The 25,527-nt window shown below is 42.9% G+C and overlaps 1 protein-coding gene across 6 annotated transcripts in view; it reads right to left on the bottom strand.

Annotated features, from left to right (window-relative positions):
- FBXL2 (F-box and leucine rich repeat protein 2) overlaps window positions 1–25,527 on the bottom strand; it is a 193,916-nt gene that overhangs the window by 107,719 nt on the left and 60,670 nt on the right. For all 6 annotated transcript variants that reach the window (XR_012157458.1, XR_012157459.1, XM_073333076.1 and 3 more), the window contains one exon: window positions 7,654–7,715. Coding sequence is in view for 4 of the 6 variants with exons in the window: in XM_073333076.1 (XP_073189177.1) it covers window positions 7,654–7,715 (62 nt within the window). In the remaining 2 variants the exon portion in view is untranslated. The remainder of the gene's footprint in view (window positions 1–7,653; window positions 7,716–25,527) is intronic.

The raw sequence follows: 25,527 nt of genomic DNA on the forward strand, positions 1-25,527 counted from the left end.
CTTCACTAAAAAGAGTAATGATGACCAGATACTCGACAATTAGTATTAATAACAAGGGGAAGGAACACAAGACAGAATAGGGGAAAACAGGTTAAAAATATTTAGATAAGTTAGATGTATTCAATTTGGCAGACAAAATTCACCCCAGAGTACTTAAGGAACTAGCTGAAGCAATAGTTTTGAAATTACCTTCAAAAACTCATGAAAGATGGGTGAGGTCCCAGTGGATTGGAGAAGGGCAAATATACTACCTACCTTTAAAACAGAGAACAAACACAACCTGGGAAGTTATAGACAAATCAGCCTAATTTTAATACCTGGAAAGATACCGGAACAAATTATTGAGCAATCAATTTGTAAGCACCTACAGGATAATACATTATAAGCAGTAGTCCACACAGATTTGCGAAGAACAAATCATGCCAAACCAACCTAATTTTGTCTTTGACAGGGTTACTGGCCTAGTGGATGGGGGGGAAGTTGTAGATGTGAGACATCTTGATTTTACTAAGGCTTTCAACACAGTCTAACAGGACATTCTCATCAGCAAACTAGGTAAATGTGGTTTAGATGAAAATACTATAAGATGCATGCATAACTGATTGAAAGCCCATACTCAAAGAGTAGTTATCAATGATTTGCTGTCAAACTGGTAGGAGTTTCTTGCAGGGTCCCACAGGTGTCTGTTGTGGGTCTGTTACTATTTGATATTGTCATTAGTGACTTAGAAAATATACTTATAAAATTTGTGGATGACACCAAACCAGGAGGATTGCTAGTACACTGGAGGACAAGAATAAGCTTGCTGTGCCACTGAAGTTGCTGACATCTCTTTCCCTGTCTCCCTTCGATTTCAGCACCGGAAATCTGGTCTTCTCTTATTGCTTGTGGTACTTCTGCTTAGGAACCGGGGACGGTGATCAGCACGGAGAGTCCTGGATCACTGGAGGAGCACTCCGCACCGAAGCTGAGGTACTTAGTGTTCAGTCCAAGCGCAGCTCCGAAGCCGGTCTTAAGGCTGCATCCATGTGGAGGACCTTCAGTCAGGCTTCTTGGTCATTTTTGGTCTGGAACCTGAAGTCCCAGCAGATTTGGCAATGGTCTTTCCCATGAGCTTTCCCCCAGGCACTTGAGACAGTTCGAGTGAGGGTCGCTCAAAGGCACAGGCTTACCACAAGCAGTGCAGGGCCTGAAACCTGGCAACCAAGGCATGCCCCAGCACCAGGAAGGCAGACAAGCCTGCAAGTTAAGTGCGGAGGCGTCCAAGCTATCTAAAACCTAGAACTACTAAAAACTACTCTAACCACTAACTATAACAATTATTTACATTAAAACTGGTATGAAAAACCACTAGGAGAGAATTGCCTAAGCAATGAAGGATTCCAGCCAACATCACGTGCAATAAGAAGGGACTGAATGGGAACGGGGTCAGGACAGCCCTTCATAGAGGGCACTAGAGCCGACCCGATGAATACAAAAAAATTTCTGTCAACTGTGCTCAAGGTGCAAACAAACCTATGTGGGTAAAGACATGTGCAAGCACTCAAAGAAGAATGTGGTAGCACTGCCTGGTTAGCAAGCAGCTCCCTCCCCTACTCCTATTTCTTGCCTTGGGCTCACCCTGGTGGGCCTGCCCTGTACCCTTGGTGCTACAAGCCCCAGCCCACAGCCACCTCTCCCCAAGGCTCGCCCTGCTCTCTGCACTGCCTGCCAGGCTCCAGAGGAAGCATGCAGCAGGGAGTGGCCAAGAGTCTGCCACTAGTGCCCATTCCTTCCCCACCCCTCAAACTCAGGAGCACAGCTGTGGACAAAGCTTGAGTCACTTCAGTGGGCACACGGTGCAGGCTGCAGCTCTTTAAAACTGAGATGCTCCTCCAGAGTGCAGCGTGCCAGCAGCAGCTCAGGCCCCGACCACACGTGCTGACTTTCCAAAGTGCCAGGAAGTGCTTGACCCCCAGCTCTGCCCCAGGCCCTGCCCCTATTCCACACCTTCTCCCAAGGCCCCACCCTGCACCACTCTGCCTCTTCCTGCCCAGTTCCATCCCCTCCCCTGAGTGCGTCATGCCCTTGCTCCTCCCCCATCCCCCCAAACCTCCTGCCTGCACGCCACAAAACAGCTGATCATGGTGAGTGGGAGGCGTGGGTAGAGTGGGGTTGCACTGATCCACAGGGCCCGCAGGCAAGCAGGAGGCACTGGGTGGGGTGGCGGGAGAGCTGATCGGGGGGCTACCCATTTTTTTCCTGTGGGTGCTCCAGCCCCAGAGCACCCACAGAGTCAGCACCTATGGCTCCAGCAGCTCAAGCTCCAGGCCAGGTTCTGCTCCAGCTGCAAGAGCAGCAGCTCCCGCCCCTTGCCGCCTCAGCAGCTCGGTCTGTGCCAGCTTCTTTCCCGGGCTTGGAGTGACCTGTGCAAGCTTGTTCCCCTCCGGGCAGAAGGGGGGCGGGGGTGGAAACAGTGCCCACAGATTACAGGAAAGTGGTGCAGACCACAGTGCTGCTCCTGCTCTCCCTGCTCAGGCTGCCTTCGGCTGGCAGTGGGGGCTCAGCGAGGCCTGCTAGAAGGTGGCAGAGGAACTGCCGCCCCTGTGTCACTGTGAGTAGGACAGGATGCTCCTCAGAGCAGACTGCGTGGACTGGGGGGCTCACAGGCAGCTGGTTTTAGCCCCCGAGGCTGATAGTGCACCTGGAGAGACTGCAGGCGACAATCTCAGAGCCAGTTTCTTAACAAGAGTGCCGTGAAAACCCAGATGTGCCTACCTTTAAGATGCAATAGAGGTACAGTACAGTACCTGGTTGTATTTTTCTCCGCTGCTGCCTGATTGTTTACTTCCAGTTGCTCACTTCCGGTTCCAAATGAGGTGTGTGACTGACCAGTCAGTTTGTAACTCTGGTGTCCATATCTTTGAGGTTCTCCTACTGACCTAGGCTTCAAAGGGAGATTGTGGAATCCCCGTCATTGGAGTTTAAGAACAGCCAAAAACCTGTCCAGAAATGTCCATGCTTACTTTGTCCTGTCTTAGCACAGTGAGCTGGATTATATGACCTCTTGAGGTGCCTTCCAGCACTACATTTGTATGACTGACTGCACATCAAATCAATATCTATACTGTAAAACAGGCAGACTACACACTGGAAATGATTGATTGGTTGTTAGGTGATTAGCTAAGAAAATATTATTTCGGAAGGGAATAGTGGCTGCAAGGAAAAAGGTGCAGGAAAGAAATTTTGATAAGTGGGGTGTGACCAGGCATGAAAGTAACATTCAACACTTAACGGTATGGGGGGCAGCTCCAGCCCTTGGAAGGGGCGGGGCCTCGGGAAGAAGGGGCAGGACTGGGGGCTAGCTTCCCCCAGCCAGCCCATCCACACTGCCTGGCCCGCACCGCCCGGGGCTCCAACGGCGAATTAAAGGGCCCGGGACTCTGGCAGCTGCTGCTGTAGCAGCCGCCGGCCCAGAGCTGCAGGCCCTTTTAAATCGCAGCCCCAGGGCAGCTGCTCCTTTTGCCCCCACCCCATCGGCAGCCCAAGGGGGGTGCAAAAGGGTTAACGACATTAAAGCATGGTCCTTTGCTGCCACAGCACTTTAATGTCGCTGCCCCTTTTGTGCCACCCCTGGGGCAGGGCCACTGATTGGGATAGGGGGGCACAAAAGGGGCAGCGCTTTAACCAGGACCTTAAAGCCCTGCCGCGGCAGCACTTTAACATCAGCTGAGTACAGACCGGTACCACCAGCCACTTTTTACCTATACACCGTACCAGCTTACCTTCCCCCCAGGTGTGACAGCAGTGGTCTTGAGGCATCAGGAAAGATACCTGGTACAGTGATGTGTTTGGTTATTGCTATAATAAAGGCAAATATATTTGGAATGCAGAACTGAAAAAGGAAATGGGAAATCATGAGACTCATAATCTTACTCTGAAGATACAATTGGCACATGGACTATTCAAAGATCACTGTATCAACTTTATAAATGTTATGTGTATCTTTATGAACGGGCTCATAATTGCATTGCTGGCTCAATGAATAAGCTAAAAATTAGTTTCTGAATGAAATAAAATCACTGGAGTGGTAATTAATGCAAATCCCTTATGCAGGTAACAAATCTGTAGAAGTCTTTTTCCCTGGGAAAATAGCATATACTGGTATGACCTGGTTCAAGAAGCCTCGCAGATAGAGAAACTGAAGCCATATAAAGTTACTGCCCTGACCTAGGGAGAGAAGTCACTCACCACTCTATCCAAGAACTGATAGAAAACTGTACAAGAGACAGGCCCTACAGAACGGGCCTGAAATACATGAATTCTATCAGGGTCTCCATGTGGAAAATGGATGACTGCCTGGTAAGCTAGACCTACATGTAAACTGTTTATTGTTTGTATTACATGATTTCTCTGTAATGTTTTTGTTCTCAACAAACAGTACTTTGCTTAGTGAACAATGGCTAATTACCGGACTGCGGGTGTTAATTAAAGTCAGACCTGCTGAGATAATCATAATGAATTGCAGAAGTCTGCTGCTTAAGTCCCTGGTCTGGAGGCAGAGACTTGTGAGATCCTACCATAAGAAAGATGAGGCCTGAGACTTACGTGGATGCCCTCAAGGAGGGCATGAGAGGGTCAGATGTGCAGGTATCTCAGGAACATGACAAATCTTAAGATGTAAGTATCTGCTAGAAGGAGGACAGGACAAATTATATTTTAACAAGTAGTCCATATACAGTTATGATGCTTTCTTGGGGTGCCTAAGAGAGTCACCTTGTTACCCTCCTGCCTTCAGTGAGAGACAGGCTCGCTCATGCTTAAATGTGTGCCAGCATCCTGACACCACCAAACTGCTAGCCATGGACAGAATCTCTTTGGGGCAATGATAGCCCTCACTTTGCTTTGCAGGTCAGCAATAGGTATACCCCAACCCCCAAACCCCTTTGAAGCATTCCCCTGTGATATCCAACCCATCACTGGCTACTCACAGAAATACCAAGTTTGCTATCCCCAAGAGAATAGTGTACACACCAGCTTGTTTGACTCAACTGAAGATAAGCTCCTATATAATATCACAGCACTGAGCTACATTTATAGTGAAAGCAAATCATAAGTAAGACTCTACTTAACTTGCTATACTGCAGAAATTGTGGATTCCACAATATTAGGCTTCCATAGCAATTCTGACAGTGGGAGCCCCCACTCTCAGCCCCTGGGCGGCCAACAGTGGAAACCTGTGGAAAAGTAATAATGGACTTTACTATCACAAATAATAAGGTCCATTGTTACTTATCCACAGCTCAGCCTCAATTTTTTTGGCAATCATCCTGCAATTCAAGTAGGGCCCTAATCATAAAGTTTGTCATCAAAGGTTAAGACTTAAGAGATCGTGAGTATAGATAATGGAAACAGAAAGTTACATATAAAACAAAATCAGTGTATACTTTCTCAACATTAAACTTAACAGGCTAACTTTCTGCCTAAAGAAGTTTCTCTCACGTCAGAAGTCTTTCACAGTGCTTTCAAACAGTGCAGGTTGGGATCCGGTTATCATGAATGTGATCGTACTCCCTGATTACTTCCTCAGGTGCAGGATAAAGAGGTGTCTTTTTGCCTTACCCTTACATTTCTCAAAATCATTGTTTGTCCCCAGAGTTAAGAAGACCCCCCCTATTCCCTGGTGTGCTGTCTCCAGGAGGACTTCATATTCTCATGTTGACTTTGTATGCTAACAAGGCTTGGCTTCCATGGCGTTGGCTTATGATGTTTAATTTACACGTGAACCAAGGCAGAAAGGTGAATATACATCCTTTGTTTTGCAGAAACCCCTTTGTCAACTCTGCCTTGGATATAGACTTTAAACTGTATTTTCAGTACATACACACAACTCCTTAAATATCATCTGTAAATACATGTCACAATCATTCTGAGGATCAGTATGAGAAACTTTTATTAGAGACTTCACATGACATAATTTATGGATAAATACCATGAAAGCAGTATGCTAGCTATAGTGAATTTGTCAGGCCTGTTAGGAATTGCTGTTACAGAACTTTGAACCTTCTGACAGCTGGCACTAATGGGCCTCTGGGTCACAAGTTTGGAATGCAACAATACAAAATGAAATTGTTGGAAATTTGTTCTCATATCAAATCTCTGCAATTTCAAGATGTGAAAAATATTTATGACAATAAAAAATGTTGACAAATTGAAAGTTCATATGCAGACGTGAAATATTTTAAAATGTATTAATATAGCACACTGTGAAATGTGCTGTGTGTTAATATAACAGCCAGAGATTTTCTAACAAGTCTGTAGATGCAAGCTACACCACGTTCACTGTGAAGAATTAATTTTTCCCTTAAAGAAAATTCAAGCTTACTTGAAAAAAATTAGTCTAATTTCTTTAAACATAAATTAGTTTCTTTGTTGCCACAAGAATAGCAGTGTTCTAGCCAATGGACACATTTGAAGCATGCATAATATTTTGGGAACAGTCCTTTTAAAACAAGATAGAAAATACAAAGCATTGCAAGCATTCTTCCACTTAAAATTCGGAAGGACGTGAGGACACATTGGTTAACCTATGCCTCTCTTCAATGTATGAAGGCTGTAGTGTGAACTCAGTGCTAGTGACACCGCCACAAAGAATGGCAACTGCACCAAAGTATATATTGACAAGTTAGCATAAAGGAAGTGCTGTAATGAGAACTACAACCATGTCAAGCAAACTACTGAGCTGTCTGTTTCAGGCCAGGTTTGGCTTCATACAAAAATGGAATGTCTTCAGATATTTCAGCACTGGATGTTGTCATTATAGGTGGTTAAAGTTTTATTTGAAATAAAGTTCAATTCAGGTGTGAGAGCTGGGACATCCATCAATTCTTTAACCACATATTGTATTTTTTGAGTATACACTGTAGCTAACTCCTGTCCAGAAGAGACAACGACACTCCAGCAAGTCTAAGGCTGGCTGAATTAGCATGAATAAAATCTCAGTCTGCTTGTTCTCTCTTTTCATTCCCAGTCTGCTTGAACTATATGTAGCACACAGCAACAAAAAAACAGTTACAGGAGGTGTCTCATTAAAAGAACTTTTTGAAAGCTTTCATGTTTTCATTTATTTTTAATAACAAAAGAGATTTTATAACAAAAAGCCCAAACAGCCACTGGAATAATTGCATTAAGGACAGAATGCTATTCATATAGAATATGAAGGTAATACTGTGTGACAAGGAAAAGTTTTTAGTCTATTCAATATGCAGTTAACAGAGCAGACAAACAATATCTGCACTTTTGTTAGATCCCCAAAAGTTTGGGTTTTTTTGTTTTTTTTAAGAATCCTGTATCAACCAAAGCTTTCCAAATATAGTCTCTTACTGCTTTATCTGATAATACGACCAGATTACCAATGCATAAATTGGCACTTAACAGTATAATGTAATTACCATACTTTAAAACAGATTTCCGGAGCAAAGCCATATATTTTGCTACATTCTCCATTCAGAATAAAATGTAAGTTCAAGGACTGTCAAAAAATAAAATCAGATGAACTATTTATTTTGAATCATAGACTTACATAAGAACAGTATATTTCATTTCACTAAGCCATACAAATCTAAGCATCACATTCAAATTGTAACTCTTTATGCACAAGTTAACTAGAATTACCTTAACAGAAGTTCTTTGGGTAACTTTTTGTTAATGAGGGCTTCATCATTGTTTGAGAAAACCTGAAAAAAGAAACAAAGTACATTATGAAAAAAACACTAGTTCATTAGGCCAAGAAGAAAATTCATGCATTGTGTCTCTCTTTTTTTTTTTTAAACTCAACAAATTCTGCAAGTTTAGGCGACATCACTATACCTAGTATCTAATAGCCTCCTTTTGATACCCATAATTAAGGCTAAGATTTTGTCACAGTTATTTTTAATAAAAAAGTCACAGACAGGTCACAGGCAATAAACAGGTTTCAGAGTAGCAGCCTTGTTAGTCTGTATTCGCGAAAAGAAAAGGCGTACTAGTGGCACCTTAGAGACTAACAAATTTATTTGAGCATAAGCTTTCGTGAGCTACAGCTCACTTCATCGGATGCGTTCAGTGGAAAATACAGTGGGGAGATTTATATACATAGAGAACATGAAACAATGGGTGTTACCATACACACTGTAAGGAGAGTGAACACTTAAGGTGAGCTATTACCAGCAGGAGATCGGGGGAGGGCGGAGGAACTGGTGAGTCACTGACATCACAGTGTGTCCTCGGATTTCCTTTTTCCTGGTCACTTGTGTTTTCAGCCTGGGTATGGAAACAATGCTATACTCTTGTGGCTGTCCTGTCAGTGGATAACTGTCACTGGTTCACCATGATTCTTTCAGGTGTGTTGTCCCCCTTCAGTAGCCCTCAGAGATGTTTCAATAAGCTTCTATCACAGACTGGACTCCTTCCTAGCTTGGGTCGAATCCTTTCCCCTGGTACAGTTCTTGTTCCAGCTCAGGTGGTAGCTAGGGGATTTCTCATGACTGCAGTTATATATACATTATGCATCCGATGAAGTGAGCTGTAGCTCACGAAAGCTTACGCTCAAATAAATTTGTTAGTCTCTAAGGTGCCACTAGTACTCCTTTTCTTTTTAGGCAATAAACAAAAATTCATGGACGCCCATGACTTGTCCCTGACTTTTACTAAAAATAACTGTGACAAAATGGAGATGGAAGGGGGTCCAGCACCCACCACTGCTGTGGCTCCAGGGTCCGTGTCCCCCCCCACCTGCTGGGAGCAGTGGAGTCCCCCCCGGCTGACAGCTCTGTTATACCAATAAAATAAAAATCAGCAGGATCTTATTAAAGGGAAAAAGGCAAAATACCACATTTATTGTGAATACAGAAAGAATCATAGTAAGCAGTTAGTTATAGCATTCCATTCAATCTCATATTTATTGACACATTCATTCATACAAACACACACACACAGGTTCTGCAAGGTTGTTATCATAGTTACTAGCCTTAGAGTTGCTCATGCCAAGCCACTGGCCAGGTGGCCTGGACATGAGGAGGGAGCAGGGCCTTGTCAGATGCTCATCTGATGGTCCTGGAAGTTGGTTTGCAGAATCAGACCGCAAAGTTCTCACTTTTTAGAGTCTATTTTTATAGGAATTTCTTCCTATGCCAGTCTATGAGAATTGCTTCATCATGCTGTTGCTGAATCAATCAGCAGATAGCACATTCCTGACGGCTCCGTGCTGCTAGATGTTATCTTGTTCTTTGGTTCTCCCATTCTTGAGGCTGTTGGATGGATTCCAGTCAGCCCTCCGGGGGGTCCTCTGGTTATTTCCACTTGACGCCTTCTTCAGCCAATGGACACTGGATTCTTAGGCTGGCACCTCCCTGATCATTCAGTTATTCATACACCAAGCATCCATCCACATACATCCTCTAACTCTATTTTAATCACAATTGTTAATACAACAAAAGGGCGGCGAGTCTCTGGGTGCTGTTTCTGTTGTTAGAGTATTGCTTTGAGTCTCTCTCTCTGTGAATTGCTTTGAGAACAGACTCTGTCTTAGAATGTACTAACACAATTAGCAGCATGCAAGTTTCACACATAGAGGGAGAGAAACAGTACCAAAAACCAAGAGACCTCTTAATTAGTAATACCCTGGAATTTAAACTATGGGGAATCAAACTCATTTGTGATTTTAATACAGAACTTCTTTAATATGATCCAACAGCTCCAGCTCTGCTGCCCCAGGACTGAAGTGGAAAACGTCACATAGGTCTCTGGAAGTCACGGATTCTATGTCTTACGAGACCTCTGTTACATAATCTTAGCCTTACCCATAACACACACACACACTACTAGGTCTGAATAAGGCTGCTACAACTCCTGATTCCATCATGGATTGTTACCCAGATCTCTGAGACCTAGCTAGATAATGTTGCCAGCCCAATTTTGGCACACACAGGCCAGGTAAGCATTGTATCATCCACCACTCTTATAAAAATGAAGAGTATGATTTTTTTCTGTTCTTGCTTGCAATGTGTACTGGGGCAAACAGCAGATGCAAGTTTATTTAAGCATCCATTCCATTTCTTGTGGCTCTGGAGCAGGGGTAGCCAAACTGTGGCTCAGGAGCCACATGCAGCTCTTTAGAAGTTAATATGCTGCTCCTTGTATACATACCAACTCCAGGGCTGGAGCTTCAGGCGTCAACTTTCCAATGTGCCAGGGGGTGCTCACTGCTCAACCCCTGGCTCTGCCACAGGCCCTGCCCCCACTCCACCCCTTTCCGCCCCCTCCCCTGAGCCTGCCCTCACTCCTCCCCCCCACCCGCCCCAGAGCCTCCTGAATGCCACAAAACAGCTGATAGGGCGGTGCGGGGAGGGGAAGACACTGACTGGCGGGGCTGCTGGTGGGTGGGAGACGCTGGGAGAGGGTGGGGAAAGCTGCTGGGGGGCTGCTGACGTATTACTCTGGCTCTTTGGCAACGTACATTGGTAAATTCTGGCTCCTTCTCAGGCTCAGGTTAGACACCCCTGCTCTGGAGAAAGACTCTGTGGGTGTACACAGACTAAAACGTCACATGGAAGATTTCCAGTTCTGAGATGCTGTTGGAATTATTATGAATTACTGTCCTTTCAGATGTCAGACTGCACATTGATCACGGTTCCAGTGGGCCAGCCCCTGCTACCCAGGAAATGATGGACTGTAGATTTTACTCTCAGGGCTGAGAGCAACTCCAGCAGGACTGACCATACACTCACCCTAATCTTTGATTATTTCTAACCATCAGGTCACTGCTGTTGGGTGGTTATTTTCAGCTCCTTGCACTGAAACACTATAGACCTCAGATATCAGTGCCTAAGCTGCTTTATTGCTTCAGAAGCCTTGAGATTAAATACACATATGTCAGTGTCATTTTTAGCCGCTAACGTGGTAAGTAGCCCATAACACATAATCATCTACTAATTTGTATTATAGCAGCATTTAAAAGAACCAAACAAGACTCAGGCCCTATTAGGCTAGGTGTAGTTCATACAGATAGTAAAAAATAATCCTTGCAGCAAAGAACTTAATATAAATAGACAAGACAGTCAAAGAGTGAGAGAAAGAAAGTACTATTCCTGTCTTACAGATGGGGAAATGAAGCATAGAGAAAACCTGAGAACTGAACCCAGATCGCCTGATTTACAGTCTGGGGCCTTAACTACACCACCACTTCATAATTCTATATCTGCAAAATTCTTCCAGAAGAACTGTAACACCAAAGAAGAATGAGGCTGAAAGAATGACACTTCTTGTTATGTAGGATAGAACCACCAATTTACATATATGTGCCACTATTTTGTTGTATGCAAACGCTGACATTTATTTACCATTTAACCTAATAATTCCCCACATGTCCATTAATATGGGCACACACTTCTTTTATGCAAATGCATGGCATTTAAGTAAATAAGGCATCAGAATATTAATACATATTTAAAGCAGCTAAAACACATGGCTCAGTACTTCAGCAATTTTTAATTCTCCATCACTTTCTGTATCAAAAAGCCATATCATTATTAAAGACATACTACAAATTTGGGGAACTAAGCAATTCCTCTTTTAGATCTTAAAAATCTAAAACTGCATTCAAAATTTCTGGCAACGCTGCAAGGAAAAAATACTTATAAGATGGATTTTTTAAAATTTACAGCTAGATTGACAAATTGTACATCACATTTCAGCCCAAAGTCATCTATGGGGGCCAAGACATTAATCTTCAGGAATCCTGGTTTATAATGGAAAAAATGTTCAACTTTTAGTATTGCACATAAGAAAGTTAACCTCCATGAGTGGTTCAACTACAAGTGAAGTATCCACTTATATAGTACATCTGTTAATGAAAAGTAAGTCATACCTCAGTCATTCTGTTACAAAGTTTTCTTTACATAGTAACAGGTTTCAGAGTAACAGCCGTGTTTGTCTGTATTCGCAAAAAGAAAAGGAGGACTTGTGGCACCTTAGAGACTAACCAATTTATTTGAGCATGAGCTTTCGTGAGCTACAGCTCACTTCATCATGCACCTTAGAGACTAACCAATTTATTTGAGCATGAGCTTTCGTGAGCTACAGCTCACTTCATGATGAAGTGAGCTGTAGCTCACGAAAGCTCATGCTCAAATAAATTGGTTAGTCTCTAAGGTGCCACAAGTACTCCTTTTCTCTTTACATAATATGTATTCTTGTGTGCCTCAGTTGCAAATGTCATATAATATAGTATTGTTTTTGTGGATGCAGAATATGTAGCTGAATGAAAATAAACACTTAAAGTGCTCTTTTACTCTGAAAAATATATTTTAAAAGATCTACAAAAATGGTATTATGCAGGGCTCCACATTTGTGATTCAGGGACACCAAGATCAAATCTGCTCACTTTGCAAGCAAAAAAACTTTTTAAAACCTCAAGTTCCCGATATCCAAAAGTCAAGTTACGCTCTCTTGCTCATCCATTGACCAGTAATCCTACCCCAACTAATACATACTACAGGTGTAGTCATGGGACAAATGAGGTAGAATTCTTTAACTAGAATTTAATTAACTTATTGATGTGAAAGCCTGAAGAAGGAAAAAAAAAGTATATTGCCTCTGTAAACATGTCCTGCAAACCTAATAAAATCAATTAAGTCAAAGCAGCTATTTTCTTACTGAAATAAACAAATACAGTATACGTGCATGATTATTTCTGACTTGGAACAGATGCAATCTGTTAAAATAAGAGATTAAGAATGGAAACTATACCCAAGTAAGAAAATGTTGGCCTACAGGCCTCAAGTACTTAGAGCACCAGTTTTCTTTAAAAGACAGTTTTTTAAAGAAAGCCAAAACTACCTACAAAATTATTCTTGCAGTTTGTGGTGTCAGGATCGTGCAGCGTCACCTTTAATGTTTCAAAATTTTCATATGTAATAGTTAACTGTTGTATAACAGGAATACAAAAAAATTAAGTAAGAAAAAAAGTAACTTTTACAAACCTCAGCTGATATAGATCCCTCAGTCTTCTTCATTCTGTATACAGACATTAAAAACCATGGACTAAATAGAGGCACCACTTGTTTCATGGCTCATTACAACCATTTGCAATGTGCACTACTGCCTGATAACCATTAATTGCCCAGTTCATTTTAAGTGGTCACCTACAGTATGCATGATCCCCCTGCACTTAACAATCTGTCCCAACTTTAATTTAGCTTAACCACTCTGGTTAACTTCCCCAGACCTGAAGAAGAGCTCTGTGAAGCTCGAATTCCTAAGAGCCTTTGGATGAATAACATCTGGTCCTGCCAAACTGATAAATAAACTGTAATCAATTTGAATCAGAGATAACCCTGCTGATATGACCAGGTAAAGAGTGGAGTTGTCAATTGTGATAGAGAAAGTATGGAGAAGAGAAGGGGCACTGAGTCACTGATATTGAGATGACATTAGACTACAGGAGCAGAAGTCACCCACCGGGCGGGGCATATAGGGAAGGAGACTGATCAGTTGTGGTGGGTGGGAGAGAGATAGGGAAGGAGGGGCAAAAGGATCTATCCAAGGCATGGCTGAAAGAGCAGTTGTGAAGTTACGAACAAAACTAGGGAAGGGTCAGTGTAGTAGAAACCAAAGGAGACAGGATATTGAAATTAAATGCATAAACTTCCCTTCCCCTGCTATTGACATAACAGCAAAGTTGATAGCAAATCACTTAAATGTTAAATATTCCAGTATGTTAACAGCATCAAATCTATGAGGTAGTCACAAGTAGGATAAGCATTGCAATGCAATAAGCTGTTTGTATTTTGAGTGTCCCGACAACTGCCTATTTTAGTAGAAGGGTATATTATTTAATATTTGTAGGGACACTATCATACTGAATTTTTAAAAATAAGTATTTAAATAGAGCACCCTATAAATAGTATGTACTGAAAATCCTCTTTAAAATGGTTAAGTATTCTTTTGTTGATGTTCAGAACTGCAACAAACATGATGCAGAACCTCTCTCTGCTCTCTCCCCTCCATTTCTGTGCACTTGTCAGATTGCTGCCTATTCTAATTGTGCTTTGCTGCTGGTGAATTACCACTTTTAGACACTGACAAGAGAGTAGATTAGCTCCCCCAAAGTCAGTTCATGAGAGTGATTAAATTAACCAATAATAGCATAGTGAAACCGTCTATACACAAAGTTGGCAAACAGATAAAAAAAGAAAGCATTTTTCTTTACTATACATTAGAAATCAGACACCATGGATCCCCACTTGAACCTGACAAGTAAATGATGCAGCAGATTTAGGCAGAGAAGCAGAATCATTTACTGCCATTCTGAATAATATTAATAAATAGATTCATAGATATTAAGGTCAGAAGGGACCATTATGATCATCTAGTCCGACCTTCTGCACAACGCAGGCCACAGAATCTCTCCTGCGAAAAACCTCTCACCTATGTCTGAGCTATTGAAGTCCTCAAATCGTGGTTTAAAGACTTCAAGGAGCAGAGAATCCTGCAGCAAGTGACCCGTGCCCCATTCTACAGAGGAAGGCGAAAAACCTCCAGGGCCTCTTCCAGTCTGCCCTGGAGGAAAATTCCTTCCCGACCCCAAATATGGCGATCAGCTAAACCCTGATCATATGGGCAAGATTCACTAGCCAGATACCCAGGAAAGAATTTTCTGTAGTAACTCAGATCCCACCCCATCTAACATCCCATCACAGGCCATTTGGCCTATTTACCATGAATATTTAAAGATCAATTAATTACCAAAATCATGTTATCCCATCATACCATCTCCTCCATAAACTTATCGAGTTTAATCTTAAAGCCAGATAGGTCTTTTGCCCCCACTGCTTCCCTTGGAAGGCTATTCCAAAATAAATGTAACAGCATCCAGGCTTCAACAGGAGTGCTGGTCAAGAGAACAGACATATAATCTGATTGCTTATACTGAAAACAGAATTGTAGTAATTTATACCAAACCCGAACAGTTGAGAGCATGATGAAATCTCATTACAACTAAATGAGAATATATGATAAAAGCTTCTTGCATAAACAATAAGAAAAAAATATGGAAAACAAGACAACCTCTAACACCAGCACCATGTGAAAAAAATTCAGGCTGATAGCCTTTCAAAGATAGTGGAGTCAAATAACTTGTCATTTTTAAAAAAAGAAAAGGAGTACTTGTGGCACTGTAGAGACTAACAAATTTATTTGAGCATAAGCTTTCGTGAACTACAGCTCCTTTTCTTTTTGCGAATACAGACTAACACGGCTGCTACTCTGAAACTTGTCATTTTTAGTGGAATGGGTACCACAGCTCTTTAAGTTAAACATTATGGAGAACAGTATATAATATATAAGAGAGCCAGCAAGTGGATGAGTATGCATCGTATGTCAAAGGAAGGTGCACAGGTAAGATAAGGACCTGGACATCAGCCTATTGTTTTCACACACTGAAATTTACATAAAAAATGGTGGTTGGCTGCAGCTGAAAACCTCCAAGGCACTGTCTACTTCTACAACCAACACAAAAGACAAAAATATTAATTCCTGAATCATAGTTCTAGCAACCAAGTAAAAACAAAGCATCACGCACACTTTCTTATTCATTTATAAGAATCTCCCAAGCCCTACAAACCCATTCCCTGCCAGACTCATTAGTTTGGGGAACATTGGGGAAAAGGAGCCTGCCACTAAATTGCTGATTAAACAATTCCAGCTTCAAAATAAGTTTGACACGTCTAGTCTTACCCTTAGGCCATGTCTACACTACAAAGTTAAGTCAACTGCATGTAAGTCGACATCAAGCCTCCAATTTAAGCAAGTCGATTTTGCATGTCAACACTACTCATTGTGTCCGCAAAGTGCATCCTCACTACCAGGGCTTGCATCGACGCACGGAGCACTGCACTGTGGGTAGCTATCCCATAGTGTACGTAGCCAAGTGGAATTTTGGGTTGGGCTTGCAATGCCTTATGGGACCAAAACATAGGCACGGGTGGTTATGGGAACATGGCGTTAGCCTCCCATGATGCACTTACCTCCCTCCCTGAAATCAACGGCAAACAAACCAAGCCTTTTTCACACCTTTTTTTGTAAGCCTGGATTATCCGTGTGGACACCATAGCATGAAAAGCATGGACCCTGCTCAGTTGTACGCTGTTGTTGTGAGCATTACAAACACCTCGAGCCTTATCCTGCAGTATTTACACAGCTAATACAGGAGCCACCACACGGAACTATGTGATGCCACGCAAGCAGCCCTCCTGGAAGACAGAGCAGAGCAATTCACAGTTGCTGGTGACATCACCTTGACATGGTTGAGTGCCATTTCTGGGCCCATGAAACAAGCACTGACTGGTGGGACCGCATCGTTATGCAGCTATGGGATGACAAGCAGGGGCTGCAGACCTTTCGAATACATAAGGCCACTTTCCAGGAACTATGTGAAGGGCTTTCCCCAGCCCTGAAGTGCAGCTATACTAAAATGAGAGCTGCTCTGACAGTGGAAAAGCGAGTGGTGATAGCTCTGTGGAAGCTTCCAGACTGCTACCCATCAGTGGGGCATCAATTTGGAGTGGGTAAATCTACTATGGGATCTGTTGTGATCCAAGTTTTCATGGCCATCAACAGACTTCTGCAAAGAGGGTAGTGATGCAGGACATAGGGAACCCATCACAGCAAAAACATCCACTAACTGTGGTGGGGCGATAGATGGAATACATATCCCTGTCTTGGCACCAGACCACTTTGTTAAAGAGCATATAAACCGAAAGGGGTACTTCTCAATGGTATTGCAAGCACTGGTGGATCACAGGGGCATTTCACCAACATCAATATTGGATGGTCAGAAAAGGTGCATGACGAGTGCATTTTTAGGAACAAAGATCTTCAGAAAGCTGCAACCAGGGACTTTCTTTTTCAGACTGCAAAATAACCATTGGTGACATTGAAATGCCAATCATGATCCCCAGGGACCCAGCCCAACCCTTGCTCTGATGGTTCATGAAGCTGTACAAAGGCAGCCTGGACAGCAGTAAGGACCCGTTCAACCATAGGCCGAGCAAGTGCAGCATGATAGTGGAATGTGCCTTTGGACATTTAAAAGGTTGCTGGCATTGTTTGCTTTCTCAGTTAGACTTCAATGAAAGCAATATCCCCATTGTTATTGCTACCTGCTGCGTGCTCCATAACATCTATAAGGCAAAGGGAGAAAAGTTTCTGCCAGGGTGGGTGGTTGAGGCAGATTGCCTGGCAGCCAATTTTGAGCAGCCAGACACCAGGGCAATAAGAAGAGCACATCGAGGGGCTCTGCGTCTCCATGTGGCTTTGAAAAACAGTTTCAGCAAAGAGCCAGAGTAATGTGATACTTATCTGTGTTGTTCCGTACCAAACTGTCCCCTCTATTGCATTTTCCTCCCTGTAAACTCCACCCCGATCAACCACTGTGTGTTCAATTAATAAAGAGCCTTTTCTCCTCAATCCATTAGGATTTACTATGCACACAAACACACAGAGACAGCAAAGAAGACTAAAATAACCTGGGGCAAAAGGACTGATAATACTGGGGGGGAAGGAAGGACAAGGACAGCTTGCTTACAGATGCACTGCAATAACAAAGGTGTGGGAATAGGCACCTTCTGGTCCTTGGACCCTCCCCTGCTATTGAGTGCAAGGGATAGCGAACTTTCCCCCCACCTCACAGAATGTTTCAGGGAGGAGAATGTAGAACTGGGTGATGATGGCATCAGGTCCAGCATAGGCTGCAGAGGGACTCTAGCATCCAGCAGCTGCCTTTCTTGAACCTCAAGCAGATCCCTCAACATGTCTGATTGCTCCTTCATAATGTGCAGAATCTCTTCCCATGTGGCATGCTCTTGTTCCCTGCATGTTCTCCTGTCCCTGTCCACGTCCAGGTTGTCGGATAGTGTAATCCTCCATACTCTGAGCTCCATCTTGTCACTCTCGAAGGCGCGCATTAACTCATTGAACATGTCCTCCCAAGTCTTCTTTTTCTGCCTTCTAATCTCAAAAAGTCTCTGTCCCAGTGTGGAGGATGCATCAACGGACAAGGTTTCAGCTGCAAGGAATGCAACTCACAAGGGTAGCATTGACAGCGCATACATTGTTTCTGATGCACAGTTAATATTTTTAATTAAAAAAAACACCCCTCAGTACACTTCACTGCAAGCCACAGCGTAATCACAACTGCTGGTTATTGGAAGAGTCAGTTTGCTGCTCTAGCCATGGTGAGTAAGGCAATGAGGCATGGGCAAGAGGTCTTCTGCTGCTGCTTTTGTGAAAACATCCTTGCAATCAAAGGCTGGAACTTGAGAAAAGCCCCCTTTCCCCTGGATGGTGCTTGAGGACAGGCACCAGCATAAAGCCCCCCAAACAGTTCATTTTTTACAGAAGCAGCACTGGGTTTGGGGGGGGTGGGGACGGAGACAAACAGGAAGCCGCTACCACAGCCCCCCCCCCCTTTTTTTAAATGCTGCTTGCAATACGCAGTGATCCCTTCCAACCACAACCATGGCATATTTGGGAAAGCGTGATTGTGTGACCCAGATTTCACCAAACGGGGCCAATTACTTGTTGAATTGTTTGTGGTTTAAGGGCTAGCAATGAAGACTTTCCCCGTTTCCCCTAGGTGATTCTGTGTGATATCACTCTCCTGAGGGTAACAGAAGCTGCAAGGGAGCAGATGCTGCAAGCGTCTGGGTACAGACCTGGTCCTTATCCTGCAATAGTGTGTGTTGCAATGATGCCAACAGAATTAATACTGGAGTGGCGTGGGAAAGTGTCCTACCATGGTGGACGAAATAAGGCAGCCCTTCATGAAATCTTCCTAGAGATCTCCAAGGAGGATTCCTGGGTCATCTCTGTGCACATAAACAGTCTTTTTTGAAGAGCACCCTCTGCGTAGCTGGAGTGCCAACAATACCCACTACACCTACTTTTTTGTTCAGATTTAACATAAAAAATAATAGCACATAACCCCTACAGCTTGATTGGAAATGTGTATTCATCAGATGTGCCTTCCCGGGCATCACGCTCCGCTGCCAACTGCTCCTGTGAAGGGATGGGCTCCAGGGTTAAAAACAGTTCTTGCCTGTCGAGGAGGATCGATCCTCCATCTACCTGCCTCAGATTCTCCTCCTCCTCTTCCTTGTCAACAATGTCCTCATTGTTGCTCAAGATTGCCTGGGGTTCTTAGGAGGTATCCACAGATCATTTTGGGGTAGTGGTAAGGTCGTTGCCAAGAATCGCATGCAGCTCCTCATAAAAGCAGCACGTCTGTGGGGCAGAACCAGAATGACTGTTGACCTTTGTTGTCTTCTGGTACGCTTGCCAAAGCTCCTTTATTTTCATGAGGCACTGCTGAGTCTCCCTAGTGTAGCCCTTCTCCCCCTTGCCCTGTGCAATCTTGGCATAGATATCAGCGTTTCTTCTGCTGGATCGGAGCTCTCCCTGCATAGACTCTTCTCCCCACACAGCAATAAGTTCCACTATCTCCTGTGTACTCCATGCTGGAGCGTGTTTGTGGCCTTAAGTCTCCATGATCAGCTGTGCTGGCGAGCTCTCCACACTGATCAAACAGGAAATGAAAATTCAAAAGTTCCTGGGTCTTTAACGGGGGAGCTACTATTTCCTGTGTACCTGGCTGACGTGCAGTGGAGTTCAAAGTGCTCTCCAGAGCAGTCACAGCGGAACACTATGGAACACCTCCTGGAGGCCAATTTCATTCAAATTACACAACACAGTGTTTACACTATCCCCATATCAACCCATGGGTGTCAAATCAAGCACTATGCCTCTTGCACAGGTGGCGTACAGAAGTCGACTTTACAGGCCACTTAGGTCGGCGGAAAGGACTCAGTAGTGTAGATACATAAATTATTAGATCGATTTAACGCGGCTTATGTCGACATAAGTTTTTAGTGTAGACCTGGACTTAGACTCAGATTAGTTGCCTTGTAAGCCATAAACATTTAGTTAGTCAGATTTACAAATATCTCCTTTTTCGTACCCCTGTTGTGACAATGTTTTATATAGTTTTTATTTTTTTTCATGATGTCAGGGCTCCCTCCCCACTCTGAACTCTGGGGTACAGATGTGGGGACCCACATGAAAGACCCCCTAAGCTTATTTCTACCAGCTTAGGTTAAAAACTTCCCCAAGGCACAAATCCTTCCTTGTCCTTGGATGGTACTGCTGCCACCACCAAGTGAGCAAGACAAAGATTCAGGAAAAGGACCACTTGGAGTTCCTGTTTCCCCAAAATATCCCCCCCAAGTCCCTTCACCCCCTTTCCTGGGGAGGCTGGAGAATCATATACCAACCAAATAGGTAAACAAGGGGAGCACAGACCAGATCCTTGGGTTTTTAGGACACTAAAAACCAATCAGGTTCTTAAAAGCAGAACTTTATTATAAAGAAAAAAGTAAAAGAAGCACCTCTGTAAAATCAGGATGGAAGGTAATTTTACAGGGTAATAAGATTTAGAACACAGAGGATTCCCCTCTAGGCAAAACTTCAAAGTTACAAAAAACAAGAATAAACCTCCTTCTTAGCACAGGGAAAATTCACAAGCTAAAACAAAAGATAATCTAACGCATTTCCTGGCCATTGCTTACAATTACCGCAATTTTAGATGTATCATTTCAGTAGAAGCTGGATTACTTGCTTGGTCTCTCTCTTTGTCTCGAGAGGGAACACACAGAAAGCAAACAAAACCTCCGCTCCCCCCCTCCCAGATTTGAAAGTATCGTCTTTCCCCATTGGTCCTTCTGGTCAGGTGCCAACTAGGTTAATGGAACTGATTAACCCTTACAGGTAAGTGATTCTGTACCTCTGGCCAGGAGGGATGTGATGTTACTGCATATATAAAGGTTGTTACCCTTCCCTTTATATGTATGACACATGGCATCAGTATTATTGTTTAAATCAGGTGTTCAGATACTCTGGTGATGAATACAGTATAAATACCTAACAGTAACCACAATTATCTACTGCTACCAGAGCTCAAGAAAGCTCTTTCTTCAGTTCTACTCAAAATGCATACCACTCAGATTATCAAATTATTTTAGAACATGTAAAACACCCACAGTAAACAAGACCAGATGTCCCCCTAGACTCTCTTTTCCTGTATAGTGGAAAGAAGGTTATTGTACTTATAATACCAGATTATCCAAATGTATTGGGAGGAGGCGGCAATCAGAAACTATTGATAATCAGAATTTCAGATAAATTTAAACATTCTGTGGGGAGGGGGTCCGAGTGTTAGGAAAGGGGGGCCCACACCTGGCGTCTGGCGGAGGTGGGGATGCGAGTGTCTGGGCTAGGGGGTACCCCGTGGCTGGAATCTGAGGGGCAGGGGTAGGGAGTACATGAGAGTGTCTGGACTGGGGGGGCCCCACGGCTGGGATCTGGAGGGTAGGGGGTGCATGCGAGTGTCTGGACTGGAGGGCGCCAAGCAGCTGGGCTCTGGGGGGAGGGGAAGGGGTGTCCGGCCCCCTACTGGTCTCTAGGTGGGGTTGGGGACAGAGATACAGGAACTGGGTTGTCGTGGGGTTTTCCTTAACTTTCTATTCCTGGAGGAATTATTTTGTATCTGTACTGTTACAGACATAGTTGTTGGGACATATTTTGAAATAAATTACCAAAATAATTGAAACTGGTGTGAATATACAGTTATTTTGACAAATAAAATATGCAGAATTTTAAAATACTGTGCGCATAATTTTTTGGCGCAGAATTCCCCTAGTAGTATATGTATACATCTTTGCAGACAAGAGCTGCTGCAGATATATACCAAACTGTGGACAATGAGGGATAATTGAATCTTCATGACTGCTCGACAAATATGCTAAGAGAATTTGTTGGGAGAAGACACTTCCTCCTCTGGTCTTGGGTGAGAGAGGAGAGGAGAGCTGGCAGAGTGGAAAGTTACTGAAACACAGAACAAAGAAAGCTAGGTGTTGGAAGGAAGTTTGGGCAGGAGGAAGGGAAGGAAGAGCACGCACAGACAGCCAAAGTGAGAGGAAGTGAGCTGGGGGAGAAGAATCCATGTTTCAACACACAAACCATGCTCTGCAGCAGAAGGATCTGAACAACCCAGAGGATCGAGCCTCCATCCCAAAGCATGCTCTGGAATGGTGTGAAAACAGGTAGGGAAGTGTGTATAGGGTTTATTATTTTGTATGGACCTGTGTATATCTCAGCCTACTAAAGAGCAATAATGTGTTAGACTCTGGGCAAAGAATGTGCTGTATGCTTTACACTTACCACAGGCCTCCTAAGAGTGTTAAAAGTTAACCCAGAATGTTCACACCTTTAGGTGGAGTTCTGGGAGAGGGTGTGTTTAGGCTACAAGGGAGTCAGGCTAGGGAGCAGGACCATTGGTTCCAGCACTCAGGAACAGATGCTTTAACAGAGTAATCTTGGTGCAGAGAGGGAAGAACTACTAGATATAGCAGTCATCTTAACTTGCTCTAGATATCTAATATACTTTCACAAAGTTATTTAAACAGCACCATAATTCATTTAAACTGCAAAGGAAGGGCTTATTTAGCACGTTAGTCTTGTACACATTGATATAAGCTGAAGAGGCATGAAACAATCATACTGAAAGTTATATACATTTTTCACCATTACTGTGTTAACTTTTCAGGAGAGAGCTGTGAATAATTAGGTGACTGATTCAAAAGCAGTCTAGGTCAGTAATAACCAATATTTAGTACCATTTGACTGTTTGGTGGCCTACGAGTTTCAGTTGTGGACCTCAGACCTGTTCCTAGTACTACAGAATCCACATCAGTACTGTGTTACCAATATTTTAAACAACGGGCTCTCAAAAAATTTTCCCGTAACCTATAAATCTACTCTCTCTCTCATAAACAAGGAGGGAGGCAAAATAAGTGGGCATATGTTTAATATAGGACATAGCATACTGGATCAGACCAGTGGCCCATCTCATCCAGTATCCTGTCTCCAGAGACCAGCATAATAACTCTGCAGTCGGCATATGTGAAATAATCTGTCCCCATACAAAGATTTCAACTTGATGTCTAATAATTAGGGATTTGTTTAAGCCCTAAAGCACAAGTTTTAAAGTTACTGTCATTACTTATGATTGTCATAGTTTCAGGGTTAAGTGCATCTTTGACACAAACACCCCAGGTCTTCCTTGAAGGCACCCACTTAAGGTTTTGGGCTTCCCAGCCATCACCTCTCTGGGGACAGAAACCCATTTCTTTCCTCCTTCAGACCAGGGGTTTAGGCTTGCAATCCTTCTGCACTTCAATACGAGTTTGAAGCAGGTCTGACCTGGTATCAGCACCTGTGGTTATCTCTTTCTCCAAGGGCTAGCATAGTGTACACCAATTACCAACCAGTCTTCAAAGCATATTACATGTATTCTTAGGGCAAAAGCATTACAAAGAAAACACCTAAAAACCTACATGCATGCTGAAAGATTACCAGAGGTCATCTCTAAGTCCAGTGTAGGACTCTAGTAGATATCAGTCTTTCAAATCCCAAAACTGAGTTTGCCCCCTTGATTACAAGTTCATATCAGTGTTTAGATCAGGAACCAGACACCAACTGGACAGTTCAGCTATTTCTTTATACAGTTCAGGCTGCTGATGTCCAGTCTCAAGGAACAGGTAATCACTAGTCAATGGCCCTATCCTCAGGATGGAGCTTCAAGATGCTGGGTTTTTGCATAACTGCAGTTGTGTAATTTGCATAAACTAGTCCCTAGGGATTTCCCAGAAAACCCATTTTATACTTATTACTCCGGAAGTCCATGCTTCTCTTGCACATTTAAATATAGTAGTTGAACTTACACTCTGAGTTCTCACATCTGTTGCAATGTGATTTTTGGATATTTTTAATATCTATGTAAATATCCAATTGTTTTTGAATGGTGTTAAGTTCTTGGTTTCAATGACTTCCTCTGGCATTGAGAGCCACAGTTTAATTACATGTTTGTGGGAAAGTATTTTGTATTATCTGTTTTGAATTTCCCACTTTTTAATTTAATCCAATGTCCCCTTGTTCTTGCATTACTCTTCTACTCTTGTCATTGCTCGTGTTTAATACTTGCTGAAATGTTTACACATTATTCCTGAAAAACAACAAGTACAAATTTCAATACAAGTAATCTGCTCTGTGCTGGCAGAGATTAAAGGGACATTTGAACCTGGAAAGTTTATTTACATGTTTTGTTTTGCTTTAAACAAATGACCCTTAAGATTATGACTGAAAAAATAGACTAAAAATAACTTCAATTTTTTTTTGTTTACACAAAGTGCTGTTAAGTGCAGGAGTTTTGTTGATGGTCAGTTGTACCCATCTCATGTAAACAGCATGCCTCCATACATTTCTAATGCACAGCTCTGGGGATGAGACAGCTCACATGCAATTCAACTTGACAGTCCCTATAAGGTCAAGGCAGCAATAGGGAAGGGGCAGAATCCCTCCCACAGAAGATTTTTTGAAAAATAGCTTATTACATTTCAGAAGCAAAGAGCATATATTCTTCAAAAATATTTTTTCTGAGCCCCAAATATAAAAGTGTCATTCGTTACAGGGATGATTCTGCACTATCCAGAGAATGACTGAACCCCAGAAGCAGACAAGTCATCCCAACTGTCCCTTAGGTTTCAGAAGAAGCTTCTCTGACCACACTCTAAAACATCACTGATCCACTTTACAAACTCACCACTGTAACTCACATCCTTGTTGATACTGAAAGCAAGGATTGAACTGGTAGTGTCCTATTACTCTTACCCCTTGTCATAAATATAAAGGGAAGGGTAAACCCCTTTGAAATCCCTCCTGGCCAGGGGAAAGCTCCTCTCACCTGTAAAGGGTTAAGAAGCTAAAGGTAACCTCGCTGGCACCTGACCAAAATGACCAATGAGGAGACAAGATACTTTCAAAAGCTGGGAGGAGGGAGAGAAACAAAGGGTCTGTGTGTCTGTCTATATGCTGGTTTCTGCCGGGGATAGACCAGGAATGGAGTCTTAGAACTTTTAGTAAGTAATCTAGCTAGGTATGTGTTAGATTATGATTTCTTTAAATGGCTGAGAAAAGGATTGTGCTGAATAGAATAACTATTTCTGTCTGTGTATCTTTTTTGTAACTTAAGGTTTTGCCTAGAGAGGTTCTCTATGTTTTTGAATCTAATTACCCTGTAAGATATCTACCATCCTGATTTTACAGGGGGGATTTCTTCATTTCTATTTACTTCTATTTTTATTAAAAGTCTTCTTGTAAGAAACTGAATGCTTTTTCATTGTTCTCAGATCCAAGGGTTTGGGTCTGTGGTCACCTATGCAAATTGGTGAGGCTTTTTATCCAACATTTCCCAGGAAAGGGGGGGTGCAAGTGTTGGGAGGATTGTTCATTGTTCTTAAGATCCAAGGGTCTGGGTCTGTAGTCACCTAGGCAAATTGGTGAGGCTTTTTACCAAATCTTGTCCAGGAAGTGGGGTGCAAGGTTTTGGGAAGTATTTTG

This window comes from Lepidochelys kempii, chromosome 2 (genome assembly GCF_965140265.1).
Source record: "Lepidochelys kempii isolate rLepKem1 chromosome 2, rLepKem1.hap2, whole genome shotgun sequence".
Classification (NCBI taxonomy): Eukaryota; Metazoa; Chordata; order Testudines; family Cheloniidae; genus Lepidochelys; species Lepidochelys kempii.